General features: G+C 34.9%; 1 protein-coding gene across 3 annotated transcripts in view; it reads left to right on the top strand.

The window, feature by feature from the left end:
- Positions 1-23,578, top strand: part of ERC1 (ELKS/RAB6-interacting/CAST family member 1) — a 288,678-nt gene that overhangs the window by 72,204 nt on the left and 192,896 nt on the right. For all 3 annotated transcript variants that reach the window (XM_065742565.1, XM_065742566.1, XM_065742567.1), the window contains exons 4-8: positions 9,119-9,193; positions 11,280-11,435; positions 13,195-13,278; positions 14,919-15,086; positions 22,221-22,388. In XM_065742565.1, coding sequence (XP_065598637.1) covers positions 9,119-9,193; positions 11,280-11,435; positions 13,195-13,278; positions 14,919-15,086; positions 22,221-22,388 — 651 coding nt within the window. The remainder of the gene's footprint in view (positions 1-9,118; positions 9,194-11,279; positions 11,436-13,194; positions 13,279-14,918; positions 15,087-22,220; positions 22,389-23,578) is intronic.

The raw sequence follows: 23,578 nt of genomic DNA, 5'->3' as shown, positions 1-23,578 counted from the left end.
ACCAAACTTTCAGAAACAAGATTATTATCATACCAGCAAGAAATACTTGATGAAATCCAGCAGCTAGACTTACAACTTCCAGAATAACTCCTGAGTGACATTAACTGCCATTTCATTGTTCCAAATTCACCTGCTGCAGAATTATCAGTGGTGGCAGTGACAGCACGTAGCTCTAAAGATAACAAGGCTTGCTGTGCTCTTTTTGACATCCTCCCCGCTCTTTCCAAAATGCTAGATGAACTGGGTGGAAATATATTTTTCTTCACTATGCACAAGATACACAAAACGTCAGCATAGCTGTGATTGTATCCACACCTGGTGTTATAGAGTACTGTGGTCAAGATACTTCATAAGGACAGTCCAACATTATGACACCAACTTGATTAAGTCTTTCTTTTTTGAATTCTTCATGTCCATCTTAAGAATATACACATCTGAATAAGGACCCAAGATTACGCGCTAATAGTGTCACAATCAATAGAGAGGTAACTTCTTGAGAGTTTTTGGAGAGGAAAAAAAATAGGCCAAATTTCCCATCTGCCTAGAAGGAAGGATAAAAACAGAACCATCTGTATTTGTTCTACCCAGGGGGAACAAAAATAAGCTGCTCAGTGTATATTATTGTCAGATACAGTAAACTTCAGCAATGATGGCCCATTTTCTTACTTCTGCACTAGGGGTATCAGCACAGGTCTTACAGCAGTGGTTAATCTGATAACTGTTTGTATCTGGATTGTTACTGGGCATGTATATACACTAAAAGCCAAACATATCTTTGTGATGACATATACTAACTGTAATCTCCAGTATATACTGACACATCACTGTATTCCTTATGCCCAGGTAGGGATATCTTTGGATGATGTCTCCATTCCTGAGAACTGAGGAGGATGTATGAAGGGAATTTCCCAAATGTATTCTCTTTTAATTGGCCGGTATCTATCGGTATCTACCTGTTACTCCTTAGAAACCTTTAATCCTATATAATCTGCATTTATATAACATGCATTCAAAGTGCTGATAACACACTGCTCTGACCTTTGGCTTTTCCTGAAAAGATGCAGGAGGCGTGCCCTACAGATGACTATGGTCAGATTGATTTACTTTCCGAGAGGCCCCTTGAAGTTAAATGTGGTATTCTCTTGCAGGAAGGGAGTGATTGGCTCAAATTTGGCCACGCAGACGTTGGAGGTGAGGTGGGGCGGTGTTCACTGAGATGCCAGTGTACGGATGAGAGTGGCAACTTACTTCATCATACAGAAGGAAACAGCTTTTTAGCTTGAAAGACAAAAATTAGAAAATGTGGGAAAGAAACTTGAACCACTATTCCAGGCCTGGTCTTTTAATACAACCAAGTGCAGAACTGAATTAAGGAGTTAGGAATATAGTGCTTAGCAGATAAAGGGTGATTTTGTATGTAAAGCAATCACTGAAATGGATTGTTCATAGGGGCACTCATTTCAAATGAGCTTAAGGAAAGAGGTTATGGCAGAAAAAGCTATTATTTGTTTTCATCTACACTGTGTGTTGCAATGGCAAGCAAACAAAGTCCTGTTTGTGAAGTGTATGTCTGTTATCTAGCATGGCTTTGTTGCAAAGACTGATCCTTATTTGTGGCTATTTTGAAGCAAACAGTACTTACTTTATTACAGGATCTAACGTGAAATTTCTATGAGAACCCATTCTGGCATCTCCACTCCTCCAGAAAGCAGAGGCACAAGGCTATAGTATAAATGTAGTTGACTTAGCTTTAAATTATCTAATTTGATACTGAGACAGCAAAATGGGAGCAGCATGGAGCTTAGCAAGAAGGGTAAGCAGTGCTGTCTAAACATGCCATTGAAGTGCTGCTGAGGAGTGATGTTGCCATTTTATAACGCTCCATGAAAGGAAAGGTTGTTTGCCTTATCTGAGCAGATTTTAATTAACTGTGACAAGTTTTGCACAGAAGTTCTTTTTCCATGCATGTGTTAAAATTCTTACCCTTTTCTGCTCCAGGCTCAGAGAAGGATTTAGAAATTTTAATTAGAGCAATTAGAGTTATCTCAAAGAACGCTTTTGTCCTGTTCCAACATAAATAAGACACACTTTTCTAGAGTGTTTTTTTCAGTAGTATATAGTGTGGTTGAGTAACTGGAACTCTCATACCATTGTAGGGTCATCTTTCTAATGAGTTAAGTAAAAATTCTGCTTTGTTCAGCTGCTGCATCATTCTTTTAGCCTTTTAGAAGAGGTTAGCAGGGAGAAATAATTAAAAATTAAAAGTAAAGTAATTTGAATAGTTTAGATTGATTAGAATAACTTGATTTTTCTAGAAATAGCTTTCTAATATGCTTAGATTTTTTTAGAACAAAAATGGAGAATTTGGGCTATTGTAACTTGAGAGCAAAATGTAGAAAGGAAAATTTATCCTTTTTTTTTTTTTAATACTCTTATTGTTTGGAAAGTCTTATGTGAACTTTATAAAAGAATGACAGTTTAAAAAGTTTAAGGTTGTTATTTTCATCCTTCCTCAGTGCAGAGGTTGATTGCATGGTATTTCTTCTCAAAACTGATTTTCAGCAAAAAAAATTTGGGATGAAAAATTCCATATTTGTTTTATGTCTTTGCAGGCTACAGAGAAATTATAAATGCCTTCTGATTTTCATACAGCAAATTTTATGGAGTTTAGTTAATTATTTAATTATGGGTAGGATTTAAATGAATAGAAAAAAGTAGAACTACAGCCATCTATGAAAGTGATTTTCTCTATATGTAATAGTTACCATCTCATCAGTGTGAAATAATCCAGAAAAATCCAGCTTTGACATTTGGAATTTGGAATTCTCCCTTAAAAGGAGATTTTTAAAACAATCCAAAACAATTACAATGATGGAAGCCTGGCTAGATTAATAAGTTTAAAATAATCAAGGTTTAATGTCTTTTGATGTTCTGTTCTATTAAAAGTTTTTGCTAGTCAATATGTCTTACATGAATTTATTTACCAATTACATCTTCAAGTACACTTTCTCTGGAGGAGTTAATGCTGTCCTGTACCTTTCTTCAGTATAGGTGGTATTTGTGGAACCTCGTTTCTGAAAACTTGAAACTTTCTATCATCAGAAAGTATAAAAGTAAAATTTAAAAATGCCGTTAACAATTTGGAAGTTAATTTAAGAAGCGAGTAGAAAATATGTTTGTTGCTCCTTAAATAAAAGGAATAAAAAGGAGGAATTAAGAATTCTTAGCATTAAAGTAAATAAATTTCTAAATGAATAGCATTTTAATGTTTAATCGACTGTCCCTTAGTTTTTTGGAATTCATGCTTTTGTTAGATTTCAACACAATGACTTACTATTTAGAACTAATAGGTTAGTTTGAATTGGTCTCTCTCATTTTTAATCTAATGCTGGAGTTTTATGGGATTTTGCTTTTAATTCCTGCTGATCTGATCATAAGGATGAACTGGGTTGTGTGGTTTAGTTTTCCGTTCATGTGATGCCTCTGTAAAGAAATCGTGTGTATTTGAGTCCTTGGTTGGATTTTGAAATCACTGGTTGAGTTGTCATGGAGTTGCAAAACATGGAGATGAATAGCTAGGAGTAACTGAACTTCAAAGCAACTGGCATCATCTGTTATTCATTTGTGTGAAATTTCCAGCACATCTTATGAATTTATTCTCATTATCAATTTATTTCTTAGGGAATTACATTGATTACATTCAGAATTACAGGAAGTGAGACAAATAGAAAATGGAGAAGCAATTTATGAAGGAGCTACCATGATTATTCGTTCTAAATTTCTATAACTGCTTTTTTTAGTAAGAGATCTCAGACAGTAATCAGATGTATTGTAGTTGATTCTTATTACACATTCTGGGTTGTTTTTTTTTTTCAGTTCAATTTTCTGTGTTTCTGAGGTAAAGGTTAATGGTTTTATGAGTTTTTGAAAAGTACTCATCAAAATCCTGAAAGTAAACAATTTTGATACTTCCAGTTACTGTCTGGTCCCAATAGTAGAAATATTTATATTCTGCAGAATTACAGAGTCAAGCAGGTTGAAAGAGTTCTTGAGAGATCACTTCATGCAGCCGCCTACTCAATTTTGGCCTCTCTACTGATAGGGATTTCACAGCCTCTCTGGGCTTCTCTTCCAGTGTGTGTTTGCTCTTCTAATATATTTTTTTCCATATTAGAATTTATTCTGCTGCATCTCTTGCTCTCATATTGGCTCTCATGTTTCTGCTGCACACTTCTGTAAAGTGTTTGTCTTCATCTTCTCTGCAGTGTCCGATTAGATAGCTTTAGACAGCACTAAAATTCCCCCCAAGCCTTTTCTTTGCATCTGAGCAAACCCAGTGCTCTCATCCTATCCTCTGACGTTGTATGTTCTAGACACTGTCCATCTTGGTGACTGTCTGTTGGACTCTTCTCAGCTTTTCAGTGCCTTCCTTGCACTGGGGAGACCAAAATTGGATACAGTACTCAAGAGTGGTCTCACAAGGCCAGATAGTGAAATAACTCCTTCCCTTGTCCTGGTATGTATATTCTTGTTAATACAGCCCAATGCAATTGCTGTCAGTAAGGACATCCTGTTGGCAACTGATTCGTATCTTCTCCAAATGTCACATACGAACCTTCTGAAAGAGCAATCTATCCCATAACCTGGATTGTTAATAGAGGCAATGAACAATATCAGCCACAGTATTGGCCTCTCTGGGTTACTGGGAGTAAGGACTATTGGACTTTATATTGCTGATTGCTACACTCTGAGTCTGACACTCCAACTGTTTTTCCATCTACCTTATAAACCATATATCCAATTTGTTACTGATTTGGATACAAAAAAGTTTGGAGTCTATGTCGAAGACTTCATTAAAAGTCAAGATATACAACGTCTACCATTCACTGTTTGCCCCCACAGCCAGTCATCTTGTTTTGGAGGAAAATCGAGTTAGTCAGGTACAATTTGCCTTTCTACAGAATTATAGATCCATTTGTAACATTAAGTAGCTTCTTAGTTTAACAATTCTTCTTAATGCTAATACTGAACTATGTTCATGAAAAATTTCTTTGTTTTATAACATTTGCATTTAGTTGTAATTAATAGGAACTAGGTTAATAAATTCTTTCAAAGATTTAGAAATGAAAGGTTGAGAGGGAAGCTGTCTGGAAACAAAGCTTTAAGTACAAAAGGTATAATGTTCTCAGAGTTAAACCTGGACTACACGTTGAAGGATAAAAATGAGTATCTTTTCCGCTGAATAATGCAAAGATCATGCAGAGAAAATAATATTAGATTAAATAAGAATAATATATTAATATTAGAGTCATATTAGATTCATATTAAAGTTATGAAGAGTCTAGTTAAGATTGAGAAGTTGTTTCCTGAGTTATCAGCTAAGATTTTAACTGCAATCATATTGTTTGTCTTTTGTTTTAAGAAGAAATTCATGTACGAAGGAAAGTCTACATCAAAAATTTTTCTGCTTCATTCTCCATATGATGCATGCTGTCTGATTAAGTAGTTTCTGCAGGAAATAGACGTTCTCTTCTGCATTTGGAATGTGGTTATCTTGTGGTGCTACTGAAAAAGATGCCTTTTTAAGGATAAAGCCTACTCTCTTAAAAATCACTTCAAATGCACCTTTGTGTTTCTTCCAAATCCCTTGCAAAATTGGAGGTTGAACTAACTGAGGGAATGGCTATGAACAATACAGTCAGGTAATTAAGGAAGAAAAGATTGTGATTAAACTCCTCACTTCCTTATTGTACATATATACATACATACATGTATATATATACTAATAGTTTTTAGACATGGTGCTGATACTACTCAGTATTGAGGACTTCTTCAATTCTGAACTACAACATTAATTTCCAATTAATTTGGCACTTTTTGATTAGGAAAAAATAAAAAGCAAAAGATAATTTGTCATTTTTAAATATTTTTACGGTGCACTGAAATTACTTTGTCACAGATATTCTTTATATACTTAATGTTCTTAGTACATTTGATCTGCACTTGTGTGTAATTATGTTGGATAGAAAATTATGGTATTGTTTCTCACAGAGATAGTGTGCTACATTGCAGACCTATTTGGCAAATGCAAGGTAAAAAGGTGCAAACCATTAATTTCTATCTTGTTTGAAGTAGATTGTTTTTAAAGGAAAATAACTATTCTTCATTAAAGAATCATAATGGTGAAGTACCAAACTCAGGTCTAGTTAAGATAGCCACACTGTCTCAGTCCTCTGACTATTCTAGCCTTCAATTTTTAGTCATTAAATTTTGTATTTTGGCCAGAATTATCTATTTTGAATTTTTGTTGCCTGTGTAAGTATTTTAAAGTTTGTGATATCAAGTTGCACCATAATTAGTTTTGATTTTATTTTTTTCTAAAGACAGATTATGTTCCTGCAGTCACTCTTTGAACTGTCTTCATCAGAACAACATCCTCCTTAAGCTGTAGTCATGCAAAGTTGACACACACCTGCAGAGGTAGCACTAGTGCCAAAAGGGTAGTAAGGTATCACTCCAAATAAATCTTATCGTATTTATATAAAATAATTTACTCCATTATCTTGTAATAATGTGATATTAAACACAAAACTTGGAACAAATTTGAAAATATAACATTCTTCAATTTTTTTTGGCAACATAATCATCATAAATAGTGGCTAGATGTTCCCACTAGCTAATTGAAAAAGAAATGTGGTATATGTTTTTAACCATAACAATAAGTAGCAGTGGGAAGCATGCATATGGCAGGTGGCATGGAAACAAGTACCTTATTTTTTGTTTTCTTTTTCTGTGTTGTTTGTTTTTTCATAAATCCTTGGACATGTAAAATATTAAAAACATACAAAAATTAAAAAAAAAAAAGTCCTTTGTTATAATTTAACTTTGATTTGAAGGTATGGAAAATGATGAAACTTGTCAATCTGCTATGAAGCTTCATTAGTTACATGTGAAAGTACTTTCTGTGTGTAAGCAGAAGAAAAAGAATGTTTAATTACTCATCAGAACAGATAACTCACAAGAAGTGAAGGACTGGTTGGAAGGATTGTATTTTTCTGATTACAATATCCAGATGTTGCCCTGTGCTTGAATTATTGTGCAGTCATGTTATGAAGAGTAAAGCACTAATTTTCAACTATTTACATGGTATGTGTCTACAATAGAACCTAAATATGCTAGTGATATATTAATATCGCTGTGTTCTGTCACAGAGCTAAGTACAAAATCTACATTTCACGATCAAGAAACTTCTGCACGCAGTACCTCCAGCAGCCATGCTTAAATTTATGTTTGGTGTGACTGTGGCCCTTTCAGACCTTTCAGAATCATAGGCATGCTTCCAAAATCATCCTTACTGTGCAGTTGAGAGGTGGGCGGTATTGTTTTTCAGCAGGTTATAATTTACCCAAATCACAGTGGAGTTATTAAAGATGATAGAAGTAGGACATTTCCTTTGTTGAAGTGCAAAGGATCGCTTCAGACAGTGGAGATGCAGGCTTTTCTAAAGAAAAGGCGTAGAAGGAGAATTTTCTATTTGGGAAAACACTGTGCATTGTCAAAAGGAGACTCGTGTCAGCATGCCTTTAGAAACATGGTACACATCAGTAGAAGATTAATAATTGCTCCACTTTGTATGGTGACAGTCATACCTGACCACAGGCTCTTGGTTATCTGTTTAGTATGGGAGAAATATATGTATTTGTTTGTTTCTGGTTTATTTGTCCAAGATCCTTTTATCAGATAGTATCACTCTGAATTGCAAGCGTACTTCTAAAAACATTTTCTCATTAAGTCCATAAATACAGCATTTAAAGACAAACTTGCTGCTGGATTTTGTTGTTATTACCATTCACAAGCTTAAACTTCAGCAAGTCTCCTTGTGCCAGTCTGGTGGAAAATTCTTCCTGTGGCTCTTGTCACATGGCTACACATTTCTACCTGGCTCATTTCAGTAGCTATGTAAGAATGTTTACCCTTTAATGTAATTAAGTACTTTTTCAGTATTTTGAAACCACTATACTACTCTACCTTTCTCATTCAAATAATTTACTACCATAAACGATGCTCTCTCTTCCCTTACTATCACTCTTGAAAACACAAGTTTGTGAATGGCTTTTTGGATTTGTCTTCCAGGGGTTTTATGGGAGTGTGTGGCTAACCTATGTGCATGTAAACAAATAGTTACATTATCTGATATCACAGTTATGCTATAGGCACCAAAGTACTCTTGAGTCATATAATACACTCTAAATGTATTCATGTGCCTACATTTAATATTAGTGTTGTTCTAAGGGTAATATTTTTGACAAAAATAATGAAGTAGTATTTGTTGTTTCTCCTGTATTTGTACTTGGTTGGTTTGAAATATGTACCTACTTTATATAGGAGAACAAGCTGCTTTAGCTATCTGCCATTTTCTGTTTTATTCTATTCAGAGCTCTTTGAAACATGATAGTTCAGTGAATTTACATAAATGGAAATACCATATAGACATTTCTAACCTCCTGTTTGCACACTCCGTTCTTCTAGAATATCATGATATTCAATTTTGTGCTTTAAGCTACATTTTAGCTCCAGTGGAGAAAGATTTTCATCATATGTCATTAATGTTACTGCTCTGGGGTAAGAAGTTTTAAAAAGTTACCAACACAGCTGCACTTTATAGCTTTTTGAAACAGAAACCACAGCATTGTTGTTTTCAGTACGCATCTAGTTAAATAATTGACACGTATGCCTTCCAGGTGAGTATACTAACAGTTTAGATTAATCTGACAGTAGTTAAAATAATAGGAACAGTTTAGATTATCAAGCAAATGATAGATTTCTTTTAGTACATTCAGCTACCTATTCAACAGTTTATTTTGAGGAAGTAGATGGTCAAATAAGCAGTTTCTCTTGTGTCTTTTCCACTGAGATGGTGATTCTGTTGAATGAGCTTTTGTATATCCTTTTTTTTCATGTAAGAAATCATAAAACAAAATATATGAACTGGTGATATCAGAAAGTAGATAAATTATGCCATATATTAGATAGAGAAGGTTGTAGTAATTTTGTTAGTATATGATAAATGGGATAAAATGCCTTTAGGCTAACTTTGCTTTGTTTTCTTCTCACATAGGAAATACATCGACGGTTTGAAAATGCTCCTGACTCAGCCAAGACAAAGGCTCTGCAAACTGTTATCGAGATGAAGGTAAACAATTACATGTAGCCAGCAGGAGAGAATATTCTTCATAAAATGGGTTTTCATAGGAAAACAGACTCCTTCAAATGCCATATGCTTCTGTCAATCTTCTAATTAAAAACAAAAAACAAAACCCCACACATACACGTATTTTATATACATATTTGTTTTATATATATATATTATATATATATAATTTTATCGTCATTATTGTGTATCTTACACAGATTAGTGAAAACCTAAAACCTGTTTGTTGTCTGCTTATGGCAGCATATACAGATTCCTTTCAGTTAGCCATGAGTCCACTGTATTACAAGAATGAGATGATGGATTGGTAGACCTATTTATGATGATGTGGGTTGCTTGCTTTTTAAAGTATCAACCTTTGAAATGCCATTTTTTTCCTTTTTGTCTATCAACTATGTTAGCAATTTGCAACCTCAAAATCCACTTAAGGAATGGGTTTGTATAACTGGAGAGGTGCCTGTATGCTGTCTTCAACCTAACTTTTCTAGATGAATTGGTGATTGAATTCTTCAGCCTTTAACGCAGGTATCTAATGGAGCTGTTGCAGTTCGCCAAGAGCTCAACCACAAGTGGACTGTGTAAATTGTACTTCTTATAGGATCGTCCATAAAGTACATCAGAAAGGCAAGGTCTGGGCAAATACAGTTAAAAATTGGAAACTATCTTTGCAAATTCTTCACTTCCATTACCATGCCTTCGTTTTCCCCTTCATTCTTTATCTATCCTTTTTTCTTGTTTTCTATTCTTTTTTCCCTTCCAACTCATTCCATTCAATTTCAGTATTTTCTGTAGTCATTTCCTGTCTTTTTACTCTGGAGCATTTCTTCTACTGTCTTTCTTTTATTATTCTTTTTTATGGTCCATAGCAATGAAAACTAATTGACCATCTGGTAACAATGATCCGTCATATGATCTAAAAGGGAACACAGGTATTTCTTGGAAATGATGTGAGGGCTGAAATTGAATACCGTTGTAAATTACAACATAGCTCTTTACATTACTGCAGTTTTTTGTTGCAAAAGTCTGCTGTAACGATTTTAACTTAAGCATCAAAAAATAAGAAAGAAATCAAACTACATTTTTTTTAATGCTCTTTTAGATCAATCTTATCTCATGGATAAAAACCCATATATGAAGGTCTTCCGTGCTTTTGTTTGCATGTTTTTTGATTATCGGACCAAAAAACATGATGAAGAAGAAAAAAAAATGGAAGATTGTTTCAAATTTTATTTGTGTGAGGACAAAAACAAAATATTTTGGAAAAATAGGGTAAAAAATAAAATAAAAATAAAAATAAGAGAGGAGGGAAAAAAAGGCAAAGTTGGCATTTCATAAATGCACGTGCATGTAAAAAGCACACGTGGAGCTCTGTGTGCTGAATTAATCTATTTCTGCAGTTGTAATGCATAACACTTCTAAGGAAATAGTGTAATGAAAGTAGACTGAAAATCTCTGTTCATTCTTCAAGACCATCAGATAGGTAAGCGTTCTCACTGTTCCACATGTATATATTTTAGCAGTGGAAATGTTTTATATTTTGTGTGTATGATCCATAACACTTCAAGAATCTCTGCTACTTTATCACTCAAAATTAGATTGTTACATCTCTTCCTTGCTTAAGATGCGTTCTTTGTTCCCCATTTATGACCTGACTCAAATTACTAGTAGCACGAACTATTTTTTTCCTGCCGTACTTACAGTCATGTTTTGCTGCTCATTCAGTTAGAATTAACTTTCTCTGTTTTATGCTGGGCTTATCATTACAAGGCAACCTTTTTTCATACTCATTTATTTATTCTTTGTATACTGTGTCCCTGTCCTTAGTTGTTTCCTTCCAGTACTAAACTCTTGCTTTCCTTGAAAGATATTAAAAAAAAAATTGAAAAATGAGTCTTTGAGCAACCAGCCAGATGCTGTGCAAAGAGATATAGACTGATTTGTGTAAGAATTTGAGAAAATGTCAAGAGCAGATGCATGTCCAACGGATTATTTCATTTTTTTACTCTTATGGTATACTACCAAATCATCTAACTGTGTATCACTGCCTGTCTCTTGTAATCCTTTTCAGGATTCAAAAATTTCTTCCATGGAGCGTGGCCTCCGGGATTTGGAAGAAGAGATTCAGATGTTGAAGTCAAATGGAGCTCTGAGCACAGAGGAGCGTGAAGAAGAAATGAAGCAAATGGAGGTGTATCGTAGTCATTCCAAATTCATGAAAAATAAGGTACTGAGAAAACAGTGACAGTAGTAAGATAAAATTAGATAAATCTTCATAATCAGTTAAATAAAGTACTTAGGATCTTGGTTCCCATTCTAGCTCTGGCAAATAGAGTTTATTTGTATGTTGCTCTGGAGTCACTAAAACAACTTTAAAATATTAAAGAGAATTTAAAATTCAAATTTGAATATAGTAGTTCAGTAGAGTCAGTGGCCCAAATTCTACTTTTACTGCCATATTTGTAATTTTCTTTTATTTCAGAAATATTCTGTGTTCATCTGTTGAACATTGATAATCCATTATAGTTGTAGGTTTTTTCTGCTAAAACTTAGTCTATTGAAAAAAAGGTATGCTTCTTTTTGTCACCCCTTGAGTATATTATGCTTTATTATGCAAAGGCTAAAAATGTCACCTGTCAGTGAAATTGCTTTCCATTACAGTCCCCTTCTGCTAGTGGAGTCAGAGTTCTACAACAGTGGTCATGCCAACATTAATTTATACTCTTGGGGTTATTTGTGTCTTAGGAGAAATATAGCAGTGGGATATGTTGGTCCTTAGGCATAAAAATGAACACAGACTACTGTATTGTCAGTGTACAGCTGAAACTGTAAAATAGACAGACATCAAGTGTTTCTTCATTTGTCTCAAAGAAGTGTTTCTTGGTGAAGCCTAACATTTTCCAATGGGCCACCTTGTACAGTAAATGTAGGTATGTTGTCAGTACTACTTTTCTAAGTTACCTTGTGCATACTTCTTAAAAGCAGTGCACAAATCTCTGAAGCAAGAAGTTGAAAATTTCTCTATGTCATGAACAATTCTAACCTATTGCATTTGTCCTGCTTGAAGTTATTTGTCTTAAAAAAGAATGCTGGAGGAAGTTAATTGGAAAAGTATGATTTGACCTGAAGTAGAAACATATACTAAGTATGTGTTTCTTCCACTTCCTTCACTCTAGCTCACTGGTTTCTTTAAAATGAACCACATCTGTTCTTTTATACTTTGCTCTTTTATCCCACTGTGTTGCCTCTAGGAACTGAAGGATAGCTAGTTCCAAATTAGAAATGGAGAGACAATTTTCTTCTTTCTATCCCTTTTTCCTTCTGTCCATCCTTCCTTCCTTCCATCCTTCTTCCCTTGTTAGTAAACTCATATTTCTCCTCCTCTGCATCTGCTCCTGTATATCTACTCAGCTGTATATCTATCAGCTACTCAAATAATTTCTGGGTCTATTCTGTTTACTATGCCCAAACATTTCTTTTCTTATAGAAAATCTTTTCCTGTTTGATAACTATTCACTCTTGAACCATACTATATATCTTGCTGTCCTGCTCTGTTTTGTGAGTATACAAAATCAGTGTGTTTTTTTTTATTCTTTCCAATATTCAATTGTATGGTCAACTGTGAGTATATATTGACAATTAACTTTTTTATCCTCCAGTACCGCAAAATCTCCCTTTACCTGTCCTAGTTTCATCAAGGATTCTAGATTGAAAAGTGTTGGGTGAAGTGCCCAAAATTTGATATATATTAATATAACCATAACTGTTCATTTTTGTTTCATAATCAAATGTTTGTCTGGCAGCCTATGTGAAATCACAGAGACATACAACATTTAAGAAGATCTAATGAAGAATGGAAGAGAAAATGAGTGACTAATGTCGATCCTTCTGTTCAGTTCTTAGTCACTTAGAGTTACTTGGTTGAAAGAGGCTAAGCAGAAGACAGTAAATGATAAATATTTAAAAGCATAACGATGTCGTGACAGGTAGAGCAACTGAAGGAAGAGCTAAGTGCCAAAGAGGTTCAAGGGGAGGACCTGAAAAAAAGAGTGGCTGGTCTCCAGGCCGAGGTCTCTGCCGTAAGATTTATCTTTTGTGTGCAGTGGCCATGCGCTGGGGCTTTCTAGCTCTCTTGCTTTCGGGGTAGCTTTTCTTCTCTTACGTTCTTTACAACTTTATATAACCATAGAACTAACGAACATCCTGCTCAGCCCTGTAGCTGCCTCTGGTTCACATGGTTCTGGTGTCCATAACATTACTGTTCAATTGACCACTTATATTTCTATTCTCACATGTTTTTATTTTTAATGGTATGATTCATTCTTAGCAGTAAGATATTCTCCTCTTTGAAGAAAATCTTCAGGAGGTATTCAGCACCGATTGTGGTGCCAGACTTTCAAAGAGACTTAGTCCTTAGAAGGATTAAAAAAAAAAAATCTTGATAACTTCTCAAAATCATGTGCTGAACCTTCTTAATATTCTTTCACAAGAAGACAGAAGTTGCATAGAAGAGATAAGCATCTCTTTTAACATGGCCAACCCCTCAGAGAAACTGTTATTTTAAAGAAGGAGCAAACTGCCTTGAGAAAGATATAATTCATGCTACCTCATCTAAAGTTTTAAGGAGATTTATCAAATTAAAAAATAAAATCTGTAACTATCAGTAAACAGTTTACATCATTCCAAGTTATTCTGCTGTACCTTGCAGTACGGCACCACTGGTTGTATTGGTCAGTAGCCAATGGCTGAAGAAGCCCTGCTACCATCAGTACTTTTGTATCTTGTTGAAATGAATGGTGAAATCATTCTGTGGTCATATTTGCTTCTAGTAAAAAGTATGAAAAAAACGTCCTATTTATGTCTGAATTAAGTGAAAGATAAGCTACCTAACCGTTCTATAAACTAATTCTCCTTATTTCTTCTACCTCCTTCCTGCTTCCATATGCCTTTTCACAGTGGAACACACTATAGTTCTTGATTAAATCTTTTGATGCCATTTTATTACTCCTTGATAAAGAATGTAGCCCATTACTAATGCAGTATCGGCAAGATAAAAGCACATTTACCCAACACTTCTAATTATTCTGAATGAAATTACATTTTATTTATAGTTTGTCTGTTTAATTTTGTTCTTGACACATTCCCAAATACTGAAAGTGACTTGGACAGTTTTTTTAGTTTGTGACATTTAAAGCGTTGAACAGTAACACTTCTGGGATTAGTGTAGTGTGGGTTTTTTTAGTGTCACAAAGTTGTTCAAGTTAAAAAATGGAAAAATTTTAGTTTTTTGAGAGATGTCCATCTTCACTGCATAATATGCAAGAGAAAACTCTAGATATCTCTTCATTTCTGGCACTGCAGGGTAGGAATACATTCCGATTAGTTTTGCTTCATGAAGTTAAAAACTTCTCCCTGCTAACTAACTGATTTGGGTCAGTACTCTGAAAGATGACAAAGATTGAATTTGTTAAAAAGAACGTTTATTAACTGTTAATGTTATCGCTTTCCCCTTTTTTCCTCGTACCTTCTGCTTATGACACAAATTTTTGCTGGCCTTCCATTCAAGATAACTGAAGGCTTTGAAATTCTGAGAGAAGTTGAGGGTATCATACTGTTTATTGGTACTTATGTGAATTTATCTATACTTTTGTAGCAAAGGTAAGAATTTATGATTATTTTTTCCTTTCTCTATCTTTTCCTTCTTTTTCAGATTGGTCAGGTGAAACAGGAGCTGTCACGCAAAGACACAGAGTTGCTAGCCTTGCAGACAAAGCTGGAGACCCTCACGAATCAGTTCTCTGACAGCAAGCAGCATATTGAAGTTCTGAAAGAGTCTCTCACAGCTAAAGAGCAAAGAGCTGCCATTCTGCAGACAGAGGTGAAATGTGCAGTTGTGCACTTACTGACTTTTCATAGGGCAAGAGATAAACATTATTTCTTCTTGTTTAGGTTTTACAATCCCATAATGATCTGCATGTTCTGAGCACATTGTTTCTTTGCTTATATGCTTGAGGGTAAAGAAATGTATAAGTGCACACATGTTCCCATGGATGAATACCAATTTGTGCAAGATAATCCAGTAATATTATTCATCCTAGACATATCTAAATTGGAAGAAGCAGTGCCTGAACTAGGGGAATTTATTGTCAATGACTTTGTAGCTAGAAAAAAGCTAAAAAAGCTTTAAAAAAAAAAAAAGGAAAGTAATGCAACTTGCTGTGGCTTTACTACTACTACTACTGTCAGCATGCAGAGGAATTCTTATTCTTTCATGTAAGCCTGCACATAGACCTGAAACGGGGGTTTTCCTGTGTTAAAAAAAAAAAAAAAAAAACCAGTTAAAAAAAAGTGTTTTCAAAACTATTATAACAAATAGTTATTAAATTTGCATATTATGTAAGACGTAACTATATTTTTGAATATCAAATGGATGGTAAGTATGGCATATATATGTACTGCTACTGGACATTCTTGAAGAACAAGTTTAGCGTGTTGTTCTAGTGCTGCGGAAAACTGTAGTGTAAGAAGAAGCCCAAAAGATGGCAGTCATGCATCAGAAAATGTCTGAATTGTTAACAGCTAAAATAACAGAAAGCCAAGATACAGCATAAGCACACAGAAAATTTGTGGCTAATGCTGGTAGAAAGATTCCACGTTACAGGACTGTGAGAGTATTTATTTGCAACTTTTACTTTTGTTTAGCTTTCCTTCCACCATGTTCAGTGACTCTGAGGGTGTACATGGCCTTAGCTACCTGCAGAAATCAAATTACACAAAAACTACATTTTGATCTAAGAATGCTTTTCAGAATATTCTCAGATTTATGTAGAGAGTAAAATGCCATTTCCTTTAATGCAATAGGGGTGTAGACATAACAGTGAAAGACTGAGCTAAGCAAATCTTGCAGAGAGAGAGAGAGAATGAATTTAGCAATTAAACTTAATTGAGATAGGGAAAAAAGGTGTACAGGGCCTGCAGTGTCATCTCCAGATCAGAAGCAAAGTCAGCAATATTAAATTTTAAGCACAAGTTAAAAATGAAAACTGTTTAAGCTTGGTTATTTTAACAGACACTTTGAGTTGGGCAAATAGTTTGGGATGACTGAATGTGGAAGTAGATATTAGGTAAAAAAGTAATTAAAAATTGAAGATTTTCATCCATTATTTTGATTGAAAGTAATACAAAAACATTAAATCACTGAGTATTGTGGCAAACTTACAAAGCTAGTAACACATTACATAATTTAAACAAAATATTTAAAAACAAAAAGACGTTATATATCCTTGGGAGCTAGTCTTGATAGTTATTCAAGATATTTTTACTTTAGCTGAGGCTCACTGTAGGTGCTTTGTTTTTCTTAATGTAGAAATCATTATGTTTTTCTCTGTCTTGTAATACTAAGTAAATAATCATTGAAAATATGTGCTGGTTTCTTCCAAATGAGATCGTCATTGCAAAAACAAATCATCTCTCTCTATTTCTGAAACATTTCTCTCTTAATAATAAAATGTGCCTGAAAGGAGAGACAGCAAGGTTTTCTACTTTTTGCTGTTAGGTTATTCACATTGTTTCCTTCCAGATATTATAACTGAAACACAATATCTACACTAACAGGGAAAGATGATTTTTCTGTCTGTCTTCCTGCCTTTGTCTTTCAGTGAGTAGTTGCTATGGAGTCAAAACTAACAAAACTGTTTCAGCATGGTGCTTCTGTGACAGGTTAAAATGAATTAAGAGTTGTGAACGGTGTATTTTCTTTGGAGCAGTAATTCAAATACAGTTTAGTGCATTTTCTATAGAAAAATGTAGCAATCTGATATGGATTAAACGTGTACAAAGTGCTGTTGATTCATCAGGGTATTCCACTGTGTCAGAGTTAAGTTGAATATTTAGAATTATGTTTTTATGTTTCTGAGAATTTTTATATAATTCCAAGAAGATATTTATACTTTCTGAAAGATAATCACATCTTTTTTTCAGATTTGCTGATATTCTTGTCAGAAAACTCAACAATTAAATCATTTTACATACCTACCTCTCTTTCTTCTGTCTTCACAAATGTCCCTCTCAAGCATAAGTTGGAAATATGCTCATAAACTGCATCATTAAGTTGTTTGATGCATCCTGTGAGACAGCCCTTTCTAAAAGGAAAGTTTATCTTTCTATAGATAATTTTTTTTTATTTTTTTTCTGGAAATAGGATAGGAGAATGAGATCTTGCCTGATCTCGCTGTATTTTTGACAATGCTGGCTGGTGTTAAAATACCTCTAGAGCTTCTCTCTAGATACCTGGAAAATGTTATGAGAAAGAAAAGAGGTGCATTTTCTGCCATATATTGGCAGAAATCTTCATCAGGGAGAAGTATTTTGAAGATATTTTTAAATAAACATTTTAAGAGAAAAATGCAGACCTTCATGAGCCTTTTTGTCTTTTCTTTAATAAAGCTGCAGGTGGGAATGGAAATGCTTACCTTGTTGGTGCAATGTGTCAAAAATGGATCTGACACCTGCCATTACCAGAACTACAAAGAACAGTGTCTTATTTGTGGGATGTTTATCCTGAGGGCTATTGGGTGGAGAGGATATTGTGGTTAGCTTTTCAGTTTGTGAGGGAAACTTTAAAAATAGCTCTAGATGTGTACAATCCTCTTGTAAATAAAACAAACCAAAAATATTTATTTTGGAATTTTTCCATATGAAGTTTGTATTATGCCTCAGTGATCTTTTCAGTTTAGTTCAGTGCTCTCTGGTATATTACTTCAATGAGAGGTTAGATTAATCAGTGAGAATTTTCTGTTTTATGTCCTGCTCAATGTGATATTGTAATTGATCTATTCCATATAGCAAATTCAGATCTATATTCAGGGAAAAAAATACACTGAAGTCATTAGGAACCATATTATTTACTTTGAATGTCTTATTGGAATATAGAATGCTCTATAAGTCTTTATTTCCTGGGATTTTTATTGGCATTTAGCAACCATAGTAGACTCTCCCAAACCAGAGGCTGTTAGAGAGTGTATCACGTTTAAGGTGATCATATTAATGGGAACTGGATGTCCCTAACAAGATCTCTTTTGACACCTGCAAACATTCTCAGTTCACAAAGCTGAGTTCGTTGTGTTTAAGTTTTTAGTACCATGTGCTAGAGATTGTGGAAGACGAGAGGAGGTATTTTCTTACATGAGCAGGCCCTGAAGGTAGTGCATCTGTCCTACTTCGAGCTTACAGGCCTAGCAAGAAGCGAGCAGAAACAGCTTTTGCACAAAGCCTCAGCTCTGCAAGGTACCTGTGTAATCAGAGTTGTCCAAAAAACTAGGAGCTGTATGTTCATTAAGAATTTGCTCTCGGCTCTTCTACAGGCCTGACTGAATATTGTGGCCATTTGTATAGTAAGGCAAAAAGTCAACTCTAACAGAATTTATAAGAAAGATCAGTGTCAAAAATAAGAGAGCAAAGTCTTGGGCACTGCCACTGTATTCAATGTCAGTCAGTAAACATTGCTTTTAATTATTGACTATGCTGTCAGGGAAACAACTAACTCATTTTGTATTTCTAATTTGTTATAGTTGTAGGTTGTCACAAAAGTGATTCTTTTTAAAATGTAGTTTCAGGTTTTTGGTACTTCACATAGCAATATCTACAGTAACATAAAAGTGACATTTCACCCCACACACTGTACGCAATGTTCCATTGTCTCCTGTGCATTTCTTAATTAGCTCTGCATTCACTGCAAAGTCTGTCTTAAAAGTTAGAAGTCATAGCAAGCTCTTAACACGTTTCACAATTGGTACTCTGTTCTTTTTGCTGGCAATAGTATAGTGATAGCAACTAAGAATAAATGTTTTGCGTTTTGCCAACTAGAGAGAACAGGATCTGGATAAAAGGTATGTGAAGATTGTGCCTTCTGATTTGACTGAATGGAGTATGGTGGTGTTCATGGATCTAAACAAATGGTTATGCCATAGTTCGAGCAGGTGACTCAAGAAATTAGACAGAAGAGTCAGTCAATCTTGGGAATAGAATAAAGTATTGTTTTTTCTAGACATTACTGACAATTTCACAAACCCTACTGCAAGTTATCGGCATCATGATAATTGCCTGATTGTTACAATACACTAGAGATGATGGTTAAAAAGAAAAAAAAAACCAAACATGTGGAACCTAAGCCCTGTTATCTCAAGCTCATCAGTGAATTTTTAAACTCACTGCGGACCTTTCGAAAATTTTATTGATGTCCGTAAGCTATAAACTGGTGATGTTCTTGAAGTTAAGATTTTAATCTAATTACAGAGTCCTATGTTTTTTATTTTTAAAGGTATTAAGAATAAATGTAGTTTAAATATAATATCATTTCTTATGATGTGATAGCTATTGGAGTTACTGACGTTCTGTTTTTCTTGGAAATTCAGAATTTCCTATGCTGTGTGTACGGCTGTTTAGATTAGGAACAGTTATAATTTACTGCTACTGGTAAATTCTGTGAAGTCAGATCAGCAATTCATAACAGTTTTTCATATATGTTTGTTCCAGTGAAGAAATTGAAAAATCTTATGTATGGCATCTGGATGAGAAGAGCTGCCAGTTGTATCTAGGAAGGCTGACGTGTTGAAGGTGGCAACTGATGTGCTTGTTTTACTAAAGCTTCATGGGAAATTGGGTGGTATGTGCAGGTGAAAATAGCAAGCACGTTGGTCAGTGAAGGAGTTGCCTGAACTGTTCTGTGAGATTTAGTTGCCATGTATGAAGACATGCCACACTATTACTGTCAAAGCTGTTGGGTTAACCCAACAGGGTTAAGTCAACATCATCCAGGACACAGAAATCAGGAGAAGGGGCGTCAGTACCTCAGTAGCTGTTTGCCCAGTTGTTTCCAAGTGCAGAGAAAATCTTCAGCTGACTTTATTGAAATTGGCATCACCTGACTCCTAACAGTCCTCAATTCTTGTCACTGTGGGAGGATGCCATACATAAACTGAGTTGACATGAATAAACAAGTGCAGTGTTCTGCCAGGAATAGTGTTAAGGTAATGACTGTGTATCCTGCCAGCCTTTGAAAATATTCCTGAAAGTGTTTTCTGTGGTTTCCTAGGCAGGGACCTCACACAAATAAAACCAGGAATGCAATTTGTTCCAAATGGTAAGCTAATATGGAGTTCAAAGAGAATAATCAATCAGAAAATGGAAAGCTTTTGTGGAAAGACTTCTGTTTGTGGATGTTCTGTGTTCTCTTAATACTGTAGGCATTTGTCTTTATTTTGTAACACGTATGTTGAGACTGTGTGGATTTGCCTGTGAGAGAGATTTTCAGATTCCTTTCAAGTATGCATGAAAATAATTATTAGCTTTAATATTGGGTACATGCAGAGAAGGACATACCTCATCAGTCTCTAAGTCCATGTTACTTGAAAAAAAAACCAAACAACAAAGCTAGGTCTACCTGCTAAACTTGTTACAAACACTGTCAATTCTATGTATCATGTTTGGGTAGTACCTGTTATTCTAATATCAAGGCAAAACATACTCTATACACTATTATCTAGGTGAGAAGTTAGAAATGTGCTTTTAATAATGCATGTGTAAGTGAGTAAGCTCCAGGTATTGAGGTGGCAGCAGGACTGCGGTGCCACTTGGGAGAACAGGGCAGTTCTTTCCCCCTGCAGCAAGAACTTGTTGCTCTGTGTAAAAAGAATCAGTCAAAACAACAGTGGCTTTTGTGGGCATAACATGCTGTAAATGAGGAGCCTTAGAGGCAGCTTTTCCATTAGCAAATTGAAATAAAGTGGAATTAGGATGCCACATTAAAACTAAATGTTGCTCAAGACACCATAAGCAAAGTGGCTACCTAAACTCTTTCTCTAGCTGGAGTTGTTCCATGTCATCTTTTCAGTTCAAGTCTCTGCTACGTAGGAGGACCAAGAAATTCAGTGACCACCCTGTTTACTTTGTGTGACTGATGTCCTGTAATGGCTTTCGCTAACAGGAACCAAATCTGGTACTGTCAAATAAGATTAGCAGCCAAGCTGGCAGGTTTGAGTGTTTGAATGTCGAGTGGATAGGGGTCAGTGGGTTTCTTTTGGTCTCTTGAGCAGGTTGCTGGTGTTGGATTTCGTGTTCCACAATGGTCTCTGAGATTAGTCTGTGCTCTGTGGTGACCTTTTTCTTCTCATCAAATTTATATTCAAATAGCTCTGATTCCATCTCTCATTGCTTTTTTGTTGCGGGCTCTGTGTTTCATTTGAATAAGAGAATTGCAGAAGGAAAAGGAAAAGCTTCCCAATGTGCAGTTTGGAAGTTTGAGGATACCATGGAATTATCAATGTTTCTAAGGTTGATGAGACTATAGGAGCTCCAAGCATGTTTCTTCGTGATATTGCACCCACAATATCCTGTTGTGTGTCATTTGTTCTGTCTTATCCTTAATACAAAGCTGCATACAGAAAAATAGATTAAAGTAGTTTGTTGTTATCTAAGTGAAAATATCCTTAGCCCTTTTAAAGGAATTTGCTTTCTATATTTTGATCTGAAGTGACCACATAGACCTGTGTTTTCACTGTGTCCAGGCTGAGCTAAGAATCTCAATAAATTTAGAATATAAAGTGACTATTTGGTACTAATATTCAACATTTAAATCTCTTAACATTAATAATGTTTCAAATAAGAGAGTCAATTTTCCTACATATAAGAGAACAACTGCTGGCTTTGTGCTGGCTTCTACTCTGGAGGAAAAAATACCAAATTTGTATTGTATAAGGCTGAACTATCTCAGAAGTATGGCTTTTGATATAATTTTGGAAAAAAAACCCGATTATTTTCATCATCTGGTCTCCTACTGCATGTAATTACTGTTTTATTGCAAACTGATATATGCTGAAGTTTCAAATTGATGTTAGTTTTCAGAATCTATTTGTAATATGACAGTACATGTTTCCTTGTGAGAATGCAGTTTATCTTTTTAAAAGTTCTCTCCTTCAGTACTAAACAAACCCTGTTTCTGCATGTCTGAATCTAGGTGGATGCATTACGCTTACGTCTGGAGGAGAAAGAGACTATGCTGAATAAGAAAACAAAGCAGATCCAGGAGATTGCAGAGGAGAAAGGCACTCAAGCAGGAGAGATCCATGATCTCAAGGATATGTTAGAGGTGAAGGAACGCAAAGTTAACGTTCTTCAGAAGAAGGTAAGATTGTAGAGCTCTAAGTCAGTTCCTTATCTTTGACACATCCCGATTCCTAAGCCTGTCAAGAACTTACATTTTGTATGTTCAAGAGTCAGTCTATTCATGTCGTGGGAAAATGGTGAATGATGAAAATCTGTTTAAAATTTTGAATTAAGAAATAGAAAAAGTTCAAAGCAAATGTTGTTGTCTCGCAGAGTTCCAGATGCTTCTTTTGGTTCCACCTCGCTATTAATAGTGATGACTGAAGTAATTGCAGAAGGGTACGTCTTAGGGAAAATCGGTTCTTTTACACTAACCGTCTTAAAGCCACGCTGATTTGAGGATTGAGCAGTGAGTGATTAAGACATCAGTATGTAAATAATTCAATGAGGATTTGTAGCAATAGAAGCAAATAGAATTGTTCCTCTGAAACTTTCTGAGGAAAATTAAGAATTCAGTAGGTATAACTTTCATTAGAAATGCTGTTTTATCAACCTTTAATTTTCTCAGGAACTATTGGAAAAGGATAATCAGATTTCAGACCAACCTGTCTGTCTTTCCAGATAAGAACATGTAGACCTTGCCAGTGAAATAAGGGAGGTCTGAGTAAGAAAATGTAGACCCTGTAACAAGCTGGGGAGATTTTCCAAAAGATGTTAAACCCCAAGTCGCACATAGTATTTCCCAAACAACTGCTATGTTTTATTATTTTATTTAAATGTATGAAATATTTATTGCATGTGCTCTAACACAAAATGCTTCTGAGTCCTGTGTTCTATGTATTAGGCTGTGAATGTCTTGTTGTTTTTTTTTCCTCTTTTATATATCTTTTTCCATTTACCATTTGGCAATTCTGTGAAATTGTTGTCATTTTAATAGTTCAGAATATTCGTTAATTTTTCATGCCTGGCCAATGCCTTTTCTTTTAGTATGTAACTATAAATCGTGATGGCTTAGGTCGTGTTCAGTTCTATTACAGCAAACTTCATGCGGGAATGGAAGTTCAGCCATGGAGTTTAGCCATAAACCAGTCATTAATAATTCTAGATCAGTCTTATTCTCTGACTTAATTGTGTCAAATTTTGGCGCTTTTTTTTAATCTTTTTAGTAGCACTTACAGACTTATAATTTTTGTACCGTGCTTTTGCTTTGTTTGCAAAATTGTTCATACAAACTCCAGAGATTTATTGAGACCCTAGCTGAATATTTAA

Source organism: Cyrtonyx montezumae, unplaced genomic scaffold (genome assembly GCF_038088225.1).
Source record: "Cyrtonyx montezumae isolate F1298 unplaced genomic scaffold, pur_monq_1.0 scaffold_3, whole genome shotgun sequence".
Lineage (NCBI taxonomy): Eukaryota > Metazoa > Chordata > Aves > Galliformes > Odontophoridae > Cyrtonyx > Cyrtonyx montezumae.
This window is presented reverse-complemented; position numbering and strand designations above follow the sequence as displayed.